This window comes from Meleagris gallopavo, chromosome 2 (genome assembly GCF_905368555.1).
Source record: "Meleagris gallopavo chromosome 2, MGAL_WU_HG_1.1, whole genome shotgun sequence".
Classification (NCBI taxonomy): domain Eukaryota; kingdom Metazoa; phylum Chordata; class Aves; order Galliformes; family Phasianidae; genus Meleagris; species Meleagris gallopavo.
Genome location: NC_139405.1, coordinates 37,276,850 through 37,288,866, shown reverse-complemented (window position 1 = coordinate 37,288,866; position 12,017 = coordinate 37,276,850). Strand labels below are relative to the sequence as shown.

At 41.5% G+C, this 12,017-nt stretch overlaps 1 protein-coding gene across 10 annotated transcripts in view; it reads right to left on the bottom strand.

Moving 5' to 3' along the window:
- Positions 1 to 12,017, bottom strand: part of LOC100550123 (guanine nucleotide-binding protein G(I)/G(S)/G(O) subunit gamma-4) — a 98,139-nt gene that overhangs the window by 10,181 nt on the left and 75,941 nt on the right. For 6 of the 10 annotated variants that reach the window (XM_085219689.1, XM_085219687.1, XM_085219686.1 and 3 more), the window contains 6 exons: positions 11,319 to 11,417; positions 9,010 to 9,149; positions 8,624 to 8,721; positions 7,342 to 7,498; positions 7,071 to 7,142; positions 3,713 to 5,784 (listed from right to left, as the gene is read on the bottom strand). In XM_085219689.1, coding sequence (XP_085075815.1) covers positions 5,646 to 5,784; positions 7,071 to 7,142; positions 7,342 to 7,498; positions 8,624 to 8,721; positions 9,010 to 9,149; positions 11,319 to 11,417 — 705 coding nt within the window. In that variant the 3' untranslated portion in view covers positions 3,713 to 5,645. Of the gene's footprint in view, positions 1 to 1,430; positions 1,581 to 1,639; positions 2,162 to 3,712; positions 5,785 to 7,070; positions 7,143 to 7,341; positions 7,499 to 8,623; positions 8,722 to 9,009; positions 9,150 to 11,318; positions 11,418 to 12,017 lie in introns of those variants that run through there. The other 4 variants (XM_085219696.1, XM_085219693.1, XM_085219695.1 and 1 more) reach the window with 4 other exon arrangements.

The following is a 12,017-nucleotide window of genomic DNA, read 5'->3' as shown; positions in this document are numbered from 1 at the left end:
AGCAGTTACTGTGGGCTGACACCATGCTGGTCAGCCATATCCTAACACTTCTTAGGCTGCACAGTGACATTTTCTCATCCTGTTCAGCTGAGGGCTTTTTTTCTTTTTAGATTTTTTTGACCCCACGTAATCTTCATCCCTTTTTCTTTTTTCTTTTTTTTTTTTTTTTTTTTTTTTTTTTTTCCTGAATGCAATTCAGTGATTTGTACCAAAGATTTTACTCTCCAGGGCTCATAAGATGTTTGTGAAGAACAACTTTTCTGCACTGTTTATAGAGTAGATTAGACTGTACCCTATTGCACTTCAAAGGCCAAACCATCTCCTGATAACCCAGGAAGTTACATCACTATTTGCAGGTAAAGGTTGACCTCATGTAGGTAAGAGGTGCAATGTGCATTTACTAAAGTCTCTAAATACTTACTAAAGAGAATGCAGAAAGAATCTGAAATACTGCATAATACAGAAGCAACACCCAGTTTCAAGCTCTACGGTACAGTTTTCTACAATGGGATGAAAGGCTGCACAGCAAGCTTATCTTCTTACACCTCAAAGTACAGCTGTAAAGTTAAAAGTGTATACTGCAGAACTAAATCTAACAAACCCCAACTCAAACTGTTGCATTTTCTTTTCTTTCAGCAATCAAAAATGGTGGACTCAAAATTACTGAATATTATGGCCCTTTCCAGATCTTCTAGGACTTCCACCTCAGCAGAATGCCTTCCCCATGCAATGGTAATCCAGGCACGGTCATACCTGGGAACAGCCCCTGAGTCAGACGTGATGGCAAACCAAACTCAAAATGTCAGAAAGAGCCCAAAAGTGTTTACCCACGTGCAAACGCACCGGGAATACAAACAGAACATTTACAGCCTCACAGCTGTTCCGTGCCAAGCTGACAGATACTGAAGAGGTTGAGGGGAAGTCCACCCCCTCCAAAGACACTTGGTAGCACCAACAGAAATGATTACCGGGAAGGTTGCTCTTAGCAAGAGAGAGACAACATAACTCTCGTCCTGTGAGTGCGGTGACTTCACCAGTAACTGCAGATCTGCTCAACTTCAGCGGCTCTGTTTCCACCTAACACGGCGCTGCACGACACGCAGCTGCCGAGCTCCTACACTGGTACGCTGCGTTCTGTACACGAGTACCAACTCGCTTCTCAGCACTCCTGCAGCCAAAGCAGCAGCCAACCTCGCAAGGACGACCCTCTGATGCTGTCCATAGACCACCAGTAGGGAAGCAGAAGGTCTGAAGCACAGAGCCCTCTCCCTCCCCCCCCCCCGCTATTTCGCTTCCTTGGCGAAGTTTAAGGAATTCGCTTTTTACTTTTAAAGAAATATACAGGTAAAAGCGATCGTTCCAACTAGAAGTAAAGCATAGAGACGGCGCAGCACCCGCCCCGGCCGGACAGCGGCGTCCCCGCCCGTTACCCGAGCCCTGTGCGGCAGCACCGCACGCGGCGGCCGGGCAGCAGCGTCGCGCACCCGTCCCGCGCTCAGCCCCGCCAGTGGGAAGGTGCAGAAGCCGCTTCCCTGCGCCCGGCCCCGCCCCGCCCCGGGACGGCAGGCTCGGCCGGGCGGCGGCGCGGCTTCGCCGGGCGCCCCGGTTCCGGCACTCGGCCGCCGCAGACCGCCCGTACCTCCCGCAGCGCGCGGCTCCCGGCACACGGCGAGGGTTGGCTACCGGCGAGGGTCGGCTCCCGCGCCCGAGGAGCGCGGCGCTCACCGGCGGCCGTCTGCCCGCGCGCCCGTCAGCCGCCGCGGAGCCGTTAGGCCCTGAGGAGCGGCGCGCGCCGCCGGTACCCACCCTGAGCGCGGCGAGGCGGGAGCCGTCCGCGGCCGCCAGTGGCAGGGGCTGCGCGGGCGCTCCCCGGGCACCGCTCTGCAGCCGCCCTGCCCTCGCCTCCTCCCCCGCAGGCGGCGGCACCCGCCCGCGGCACCCCGCAGTCGCTCAGCCGCTGGGACGCTTCCAGCGAATAGCGCGGAGCGAGCGTCTGCGCGTTTCTAGAGCGCGGAGCTGGCAAAGCAGCTCTGGCACAGGAGCTCGCGTCGGCCCTGCGACGGGAGGGTGAAGAGAAACAAAACAAGATTCCGCTGTGGAAAAAAACCGTGCTGGGACCTCCGCGAGTTGTGCTGTCACGGCTAATGGGGCACGGCAAAATGAGTCAGCGCCGTAGTGGGAAAAGTGTACACAAATCAAATGGGAGAATCAACCGTAAGGCTCAGTGGCAGTTAACGTCGTTAACTAAAAATCGGCCCTAAAAACACGCGTGCTGACGGGAGAACCGCTATAGCAAGCTCCCATTAAGGGAGAGGCACGTGTCACCCCTCTGCCATCACTGCCTCTCCTCCCCTCATCAGACACGAACGTTTCCAAGGCACTTCTGTTTTCCATACAGTGCAGGGCAAAGTTCTGCTTTTAAAGGTGCTTCAAAGCAAAGACGTCCCCTCCCAAAGACTGAGTCTATGGCAGGTGTAAAACCAGTGGCTTTCTGACCCCACCCAGAGCTAGCACCCGTAAGTAACTGCCACATCTCATTAGCACAGAGGGCATTTGTCAGCAGTTTTATCTAACTACAGTGTCAAAGAAAATGCTCTCAGTAGAAGCAGCTCAAAAATGCATAGTGGATTTTTCAAGATATTTTTTTAAGGCAAGCAACAGCTTTAAAATAGTCTTGCATTATTGTGGTAGAGTAACAAGATGTTGCAACTTGTTTTCATATGTGAGAAAAAGAAAACGCCAACTCAGAAAGCATAAAGAAAACTAGTACTTTTGGGACTCCACTATGAGCTTCTAGGGAGAATTACCTTACATTATCTGGGCATTTCTTGGCAGCGGAGGTCGGGTTGTCTGTAGTGTTACAGATTAACCCTGCAATTGCCACATGAAGGTGAACTATATTTGCAAATTGAAACGGCGTGGTTTCTTACCCCCCCCCCCCTACACTGCTCTCTGCGGAGCTCCATAGACTCTTGTTCAGTATTCAGGGACAGATATTTCATTGGGTCTTTCTTCAGAAGATGCATTACTTTTGGAGCAGCCCCTATTGTTTTCTATTGGACTTCTTTCATTCCTTCTATTTGTTATAGTGGGTTTGTCCTAAACATTTGTCCCAAACCCAATATCTAGGTTCCCTTTCACCACTACAAGTGAAAATATAACTAGTACATGGCCTTCCCTTTCTCATTACGTGCATAGGTGCAATCAGTGACTGAGGTTCACCACAAAAACCCTGCAAGGCTATCAGATAGGCCTTGCCACAGAGAAGCCAAGAGATCTCAGTCTCCAACTGACACCAGCACCATTCTCTCCCTCCCTTTCATTTATGATCTTCCTTACCTCCTGAACCTCCAGAGGAGCTGCTTTTCCATTTTTCCTCAGCTCAGCTAGGTTTTCTGAGAGGAGGCGGCTGGTGGGAGGGGGAAGCGTCTCTGCTTAGAGATACATCACTTCCACTTCCAGCCCCACATCCCGTGAGAAGGGGGGGCACATGCACATATGTACAACTGAGTTTCTCACTTCCAAACTTATACCCAACCTCGCACAGTTTCACAGCAAGATGATGTAGCCCACAAACAGAACTTTCCTCCTTCAAGAACCTTAAAAGGTTAAAGACCTGAGAACAAACAGAACAGGAACTGGAGAGAAGTGAGCAGATGATTTCTCAAAGAGAGGTGAAATTAAATCAAAAACATGGTTCTAACCATCTCCATTTGATACAAAGGTCTGTTTATTACCCAACAGTGTGACAGTGTATACAAAGACAGTGTGGAATGTGAAATTTACAGGAGGTTTCAGTACATCATGCACATATACTATTGCAATGGTATTTCAATAGCTCCAGAACGTTAAACTGAATAAATATTCCTCAGTTCAAAAAAATCTTCGACTTATACATAAAAATATATAATATTGCACTTTTTTACAAGGCCAGCAATTTTGCATATTGATTTGTAACAAGTGGAATTCTACTTTATAAAAATAAGCCTTTGTGAGCAACATCCCAATTCAAGGAGGACAAAAGCATCCCCAAACCATCACGTTTGTATTTTGTCGCTTAAATAAAGCGCATCACTTCAACATGAGCCAAGAAGCTTTTCAGTCTGTATTTGGACCTTACATTAACATTTAGACAGTGAAAAACATGACTACAGCCACCCCATACAACATTGCTACAATATATGCAGTTTAAAATTCAGTTCATACAGCTGCTTTCTTAAGTGAACTAAAAAAAGTAAATCAATCTGTGTCATGGACTGAGAAGACTTCAGTTTTTCCAGTTTGAAAACCCCCAGAGTCAGAAAGTCGCAAAAATTTCTGTAAAGACCATTTGGAATTTTCTGAAGTGTACAGTTTTCCTGTATGCACATCTTCATAACGATTTCATAACACAGTACGTGGAAGGCAAATGAGCCTTAAAACTAAGATAGAGCAGTTTGTCTGTATGGCAGTAGTGGAATATGTCAATGATGAAAAAGCGAAGGTATGAAGAAGAAAAATGTAACTACATCAGAGATGTGTCGCATTCTTGTACCATTTGCATGACTAGCAGGCACTCAGTGTCAGTCGGGTCTTGAAATCCATCAGCTTAAGTGTTAGTTTTTCTATCTGGCCTAAGAATTCAGATGTAAGCTATTAACAACGGCAGCTTATTTTTTTTTTCCTCCTCTCAAAAATAGCACCTAGGAATAAATAACATATTTGCACAGTGTACCTACATAAACTGTTCTGAATTACTCAGTGCCTATAAACACTGATTTAAACATTTGGATTTAAACATTTTACAGTGCACTGAAGTTCAATGACACCGAGAATACGAGCACATCAGTGCCTTCTTTAGTACCGTTTCTAGAGCTCTGGACGGCAGGCTGTGTGTGTGATGTGTGTGTAGTCTGCCACAGGACCACAGCAGCTAGGTATTACAAACTGAGTTAACACTATGTGGAACACAAAACGAAAACACAATTTAACTATTGCTTTGTGAAGCTATGAGGTGTCTGCCCATCCTTGTTTTTGTCCAAAGACTTTCACACCATCTGAACAGAGAAGACAGCAGAAGTCGCAAATGAAGATGGATCTAATTATTTAGTATTACAATACTATTAAATGGTGCAAAAAGCACCTACTAAGTTCTTTGCTTCTCAAAAAAAGCAATTTTGAATCATCTTGGATTTTTTTAATTTTGGGTCATTTATCCCAGAGCTAACACCACCATCCTTGACTAATCAGATATACACATGCTGACATTTTTATAAATATTTACAGAGCTTCATACTGCTGATATTTTACAACACAGGAGGGACAAACACTACTGATTCAATTTTTGAAATAGTTGCTTCCAAGAAGTGATTTAAAAAAATACTATTACATTTTGTATTGCAGCATTTTGACTTGTAGGTTAGAGCGTTTGTACGTCACTTTGCTGGTACTGGAGTATGCAACCAGAGCTTCCTGGTGACTCCATACACTTCAGGCTTGTGCATGCACGTACAATTTATAACTGCCTTAGACTGCCTTCTGTTTTTCACCTATGCAGTCATTCTAGAGACATTCAAACTATTTCAAAATCCAGTTAATGAAGAGATTCTATAATTTATTATGGATTTAAAGTGCATGGAGACTTGAATGAGCAGCGGAAGTAGTCATCACCCAGCTGCATAGCTGCTAAGGAATGAATAGAACATGGGTAACTTCAAGCGCTGCTGGTCCTTGCGACACCAAGCTATTACATTTCCATCACTATTTGCTGTGAACAAGTGATGACCATCACAGGAAAAGGTAAGGCTGAAAAACAAGAAAATATTTTGGTATCAGATTTGGCTATTTAAAATGCTAGAAGACATTAAAAATCCACGAGTGTAGCTGACAAAAATCAGTTCTCGGTAAGGAGCAATCCAGTGAGTGCGTTAACACAGCAGTGTGTGCAAGCACCTGGCTACTCAAGCATTGTAACCTAACAGGCTCAACCTGCAGCTCTGTCCAGCTCTTCAACATGCCGTGCAGTTTAGTATTTATTTGCAGCAACAAAGAAAGAGTAGTCTGCCCTGCACGTTACCTCTGAAAGGAGGCTTTTCAGCACAGAACAAGGCCTTCTGAACTTTCTTGATGATAAACAGATCTGTCAGATTTCACAGCACAGCACAGGACTGAGCATTTCCTTAGCTGTTTCTACTGAAAACCCTTCCATCATGCCACGGTTAGAGAACATGAAGGCCAGCATCCATTTTCTGTCACATTTAAGCAGAAAACCTTTTCACTATTATTATTTTTTCGGTTTAAATCAACAAGATTTTGTTAAATATGCTTCCTTGCAATTACTGCCATTCTCGTGCCTATCAGATGATGTTTTTAGGAAATAGTGATTAGTGGTTTGAATTGTAAATGATATTTCAGTAACGGTCACAACAACATTCTTCAGAGTAATCTGTACCACGCAAATATCGTATTTGGCAGAACTCCACAAGACTCCTGTGCAGGGTACAGCACTCCTGAGAATATCGCTCTATCCTTCAGCTGTGCTCTGAAAGCACTTTGGCACAGTAATTCTGTTTTTCATTAATCAAGGGGACTCTAACTAGGCAAAATTACATAAGCACTCTAAAGCACTCTAAAATGGCAGCTTCCATGCTTCTGAGGCTCCTTTACTCTCTCCCATTTCCTTCCAGTATATGTATTAATAAAAAAGGTCAGGAAAAATGCAGTCCTTTCAATTATTTGAGGGAGAAAAAAACCTCTTCTACTTGAGTCTGCTGAAGTTAGTATCTCCTGATTTTTAAACAGATTCTGTGGAAAAATATTCAACGAAATAAGAAGGGTAGCTATTGTTCAGTTCTCAAGGGAACCCTGCCAATTTCCTTTGCTAGCAGCAGAACCTAGTTATTACTGTCATTACAAATACAGTACACTTGTGCCCACTTTGCTCTCATGAATAATTAGTAGGATTGCATGGCTCTTTTCAAACATGGGTGTTCACCTCCTGTCTTCATTTCAAATCCATGTTCAATACTCATAGCTATTCTTGGTTTTATTTTCAAAGAAAAATCCATTTATTACATACTTGAAATCTTTACCTTACAATAGGTTTGGCTGACTTAGAAAATGTTATTTCTCGTACTGGCTTCAAGTCCCATGTACTCCACAGTCTGAAAGATAGATTAATTTTTCTTTACATTAGTCTTTACAAATATTTCAGTGATAAACACAACTTATTTTAGCAGCTACTAAGATTGGAAAATGGGCAGCAGTTTGTCCACCTTCTTTAAATACCGTATCAGTTATATAGGTACATCTGTGAGCTTAAGTTTTAAAACATTTTAGTCACAGAAAGTTTGAAATGCTTACCTTACAACTCCATTTTCGAGCCCTCCTGCAATCACATTGACAGATACTCCTTCAGGCTGGTTAGAGAAAGCAACAGAGCAAATACTTTCCCTGCAGTGTACGTGTCCCACGAGATCACCGTTAACAGTCCAAAGCCTCAAATCACTCCCCCCTCCAACTGTAACAAAACAGAGCATGGCAGTATTAAAAAGCAAATCCAGATCACAGGTAGGTCTGTGTTACAGAACCTTTAAAGCTTCAAGAATTTCTTGAAAGATAAAAGGTTTTAAGTGGCCTGGAGTGACACGTGCTGCAGGAAACAATTACTTCCCTGCTTTTTTCTCATGCAAACCACCAAGCCACAGCAAAGTGATTCAGAAGACATCGCTTTATATCCATGGAACGTCGTAATTACAATAGCCTATCATTTAATGACCAATTGTCACATACTAAGAGAGAAGAATTGAAAGAATTCAAAATTTTCTTCAAACAGCTCATTCTCATACCCTGGATTACATTTAGGTAAGATACCTAAAGTACTAATCACAAGTAGCTTACCAGGTTATCTGGCACTATTTGCATTTATTAAAGTTCTAATAACCAACTACTACTGCTTTGTCTTTAAGGCAATTGAAACTCACGTTGTCCCCTACCAACACAAGAATACAACATTCTCCAGTAGAAGTTGGCTTATTTGTACAGCTGACTTCAGTTGCACAAATGGAAGAGCAAAGTCTTCACATCAGTTTGAAATCCTTGGATCAATGAAAGATAACTGTCATTTAGATACAGCCTATTACCCAGCCTCCATGTCAAGTTAAGAGATAAAATACACACAGAAAAATGTGTGAGGTCTGACTTCACCCTGCTTTAGATATATATAGTGCTGCAGCATATAGGTAGTTTGAGTCAATGAGGACCCTGAATTGCACTCCAAAGTCCACTACTCAAATAGATCTTAATGCCTTAGTCCAGAAACAGTCCCATACAGAAAAGATGGCTGTACTAAAAGCCTGCTTTAAAATAAGATTGGGTGGAAGGTAGGGAGTGAGGCAGGAACAGATTTCCCTCTGTAGGAGCCAATGCAAATATCTACATCCTTCTTTACTATAGCTGTTACTCCTCTTTGCTCCAACGCCTACCTAATAGTTTCTCAACAAATTCAAATATTAACATATTTTTTTTAGAAGTGCTCTTTGACCAAAAGCATCCTCAGACTATTAACCCACACAATAACCCATACAATAACAAATCTAGTCATTTATCTGGTCTTCTGACTTGCAGCTTTGGCTGACAGATATACCTGAATCACAGACTGTTGCAATATCACCAGTTGTTTCGCTAGCTGAAACTGCAGTCACGGGACTTTTATGTCCAGCCAGACTCTGGACATAGCACAGCCTAAAAGATAGTAAGAGAACAAACAAGCCTAATGTCAGACTAAAACATAGAAAAGGTTATTTAAAGAACTTTTTTTTTTCTTTTCTTTAAAGACATTTAATCTCAACCAACACTTTCCTTAACGGTGGTATTTTTTATATCAACTCCAAAATTCCTACACTGTAAGAGTTCCACTTCACATTAGACATATACACAGAATAAATTCAGTCAACTTTAAAATGCGAAGACACCAGGAAGGTGAAAACAAGTACTGAAAAAAATGGTGGAAAAAGCTAGATGTACATATACCTGTTCAAGTCCCATATAATGCAGGTGCCATCTTTGCTGACACTTATCATTATACTATATGGTTTGCACACAAACAAGCTCGTTATCTCTGCTGTGTGACCATACAGATGGACTTGTGATTCCATTTCTATCTCTGAAGGCTGAAAAACAGCAACATGAAATCATTAAAATTTGTATGTCTCTTTTCTGAAAGAGATAAGGCAAAGAATAAGATTTTTCTTAGATTAACATTGTTATTGTTTTATTATGACTAATGTTTTATAATGCGGTATTCCAAACTAATCATTAACATTCAACTATTTCAAGTGCTTTACTCTAAACAAACATTTACGGCAATGCAATAAATTGTAGAGAAACTATTGTACTGTCAACTAAGCACCTGAAATTAGCTACTTTCTGCAAGACAGCATTATTTTCACATGATTGAGAGTGGCAGCCTCACTATTTAAGTATCTAGAGGAAATACTTAGAAATGCAGACAGATAACCAAGCTCAGTAGTTAACATCGCTGAACAAAATACAAATTAGAACAGTAAGTTGAACACCACTAACACTACTTCAAGTTATGACATTTGAGACAACTCAGGCTTCTTGAAAACTGGCTTAGAGCGCATCATCTGCATGTGTGTAGAAGGGTAAAGGGTACACATAGCATGTCTACAGAAACCTTCAAAGCAGTAACAGACAAAAAACTCACATACACTTTATCTGCAGAAAATTTAAGTTTATCTTACTGAAAGAGTATAATCTGTAATGCTTGAAGAATTAATACATTTTCAATATTTGTATGCCTTACTATCAAGGTAGTTCAAAGCAGTACTTCATTTTTTGACCACCTTTTAGAGGCTAGGAAAAAAAAATCTAAAATACAACATGGAGCTATTTTAGAATTCTGACAACATAGCTCTTCAGGTTCTCATACCAACAACATGAAGGACTAATAATGACATGATTCCCACTTTATGCCTATGCATCAATCAGGGCAAAATAGTCATGTTTCAGGTAGTGTATTTTATATAGTGTTCATCACCGAACAGCTGACAAGATGCATCCAGAACAGATGCTCGGAAGCATATTTGCATTCCCTGCAGCCCTGGCTTGAGTAACTGACTCAACAACAGAAGCTATAAAAATTAGCAACAAGGTCAATCTGCCTGGGGCATGTAAAACTGTCAGTGCTGGGGAATTCAAAGATGGCCTCAAAGACAACATCTGTGCAGCAAAAACAAAAACACTTGTTCCTAGGTAATGCAGAGAACTCAAGAATCATAAGCCCACTATATTAAACTGGAACTCAAGTCTCAGTTATTTGTGAGCTCACTAATTCTGGTGAGCAGGAACACTGTCTGACTTAAGACCCAACTTATTTAAGCTTGCAAGGCTTCAAGACCTCCTTCAACTTTTAAACTCAAAGCTGCTGAACTCAGGAAAACTGAGATTCAGATGACCAAAACTGAAAGAAAGCCAAGGCAGGAATCACAGTGTGTTTATGTTCTTCCCAGTCTGAGCATCTGCTGTTTGCCATTGTTGAAAGTGGCAGGAAACTGGGTAGACATAGCAGATCTTACCAAAGCTCCTGCTAACCCAGACTAATGTAATGATTTAAAAGCAGTGGCACAATATTACTAGTGTTTGCCAATACCTGTAAAGCTAAATTGGACAGATCAATTTATTATGGGTAATCACACAGCCATATCTAAAATGACTTGTCAAAGGAAGTTATAAACTCTTTGCTGAAACTATGAAAAGCAGAAGTTACAGCTGAAGAAAATGAGATGAGCTCCAAAAGTCAGCCTGATCAGATGAGTTTTATGTTTTCATACCATCCTTATTGTTACATAACATCAAGAAGATTTCTGCTAGCATCTCCTCAGCACCTGCCACTAATACATTAAGTACATTAATTACATTTCTCACTTCTTTCCACACTGCTTTCCCACCTTTGGGAATATGACAAAGTGAAGAGTCTGAGCAGTTAGTAAACAGCATTTGAGAATTCACTGCCACTCTTTACTGCATTGGAAATATTTTCTGCTTTGGGAAAAAAATATTCCAGTTTCTATTAAGGCTTTGAAAAGCTTTGTCTTTTATATAGCAAAAAAGTACTCTAATTTAGCAAGCTTTACTATGCCAGACAGCCTGAATTCAGAGATCTGTGCAAATCAATTATCATCCAGATGATGAGGGCCAACAGCTAGCAGCAATACATGAACAAAAAAGTGTAAGAAAAACACAAATATGCTGAGATAAATCTATTTAACCATGTCAAAGGTGATCCTTAAATATCAGTTCTGTGCAACAGAACTTACCGTACTGCTAGTGAATCTGTTCATGTATGCTGTGATAACACCAGATTTGCTACCTGTGAAAAGCTGACAGCTGTCTGGGACCCAAGCACAACTTGTTACCTTGGAAAGACAAAGGGGAAAAAAAATGAGAACAGCTACTAACTGCTATTGTCATCATACCACAGGATACGATCACATTGATTTTTATTGCTTCTCCTAAGAAAAACCATGTAAAATACTTAAGGAGTTAAAGACAGAGCCTATTGTAGATCACATATATCATTAATTTGGTAACAAAATAAAGAGGGAAATTCTGTGTAGCTCAGAGTTCACAGCGAAAGAGCAGTGAACTTCTGACTTTCAGGACTACAGCCACATTAGTCAGTATCATTTCAGTAAAACCTCAAACACAATGAACTGTAATAGAGATTATGAAGAGTTTGTTAACGGAGTTAAGACGTCATCTTTCCAGAGAAATCAAACTACAGTGGAGTTACGTTTCTAACATGAGCTAATTCTTTCAGTTTTCATTTTTCTTGGTCCAGGATTTCACTTCTATAAATTCACACCAAAAATCTATAGGAGGAAAATCTACAGAAGTCAAATGCATTTAAAAGGGAACTTTGTCTAGTACGGGAATACACTGGCTCCTAGTCCAGGAGCAATATACACTGGAATAGTGAGGGCTAGAGCCAAAGGAGAATCTAGCAGGTTAGAATT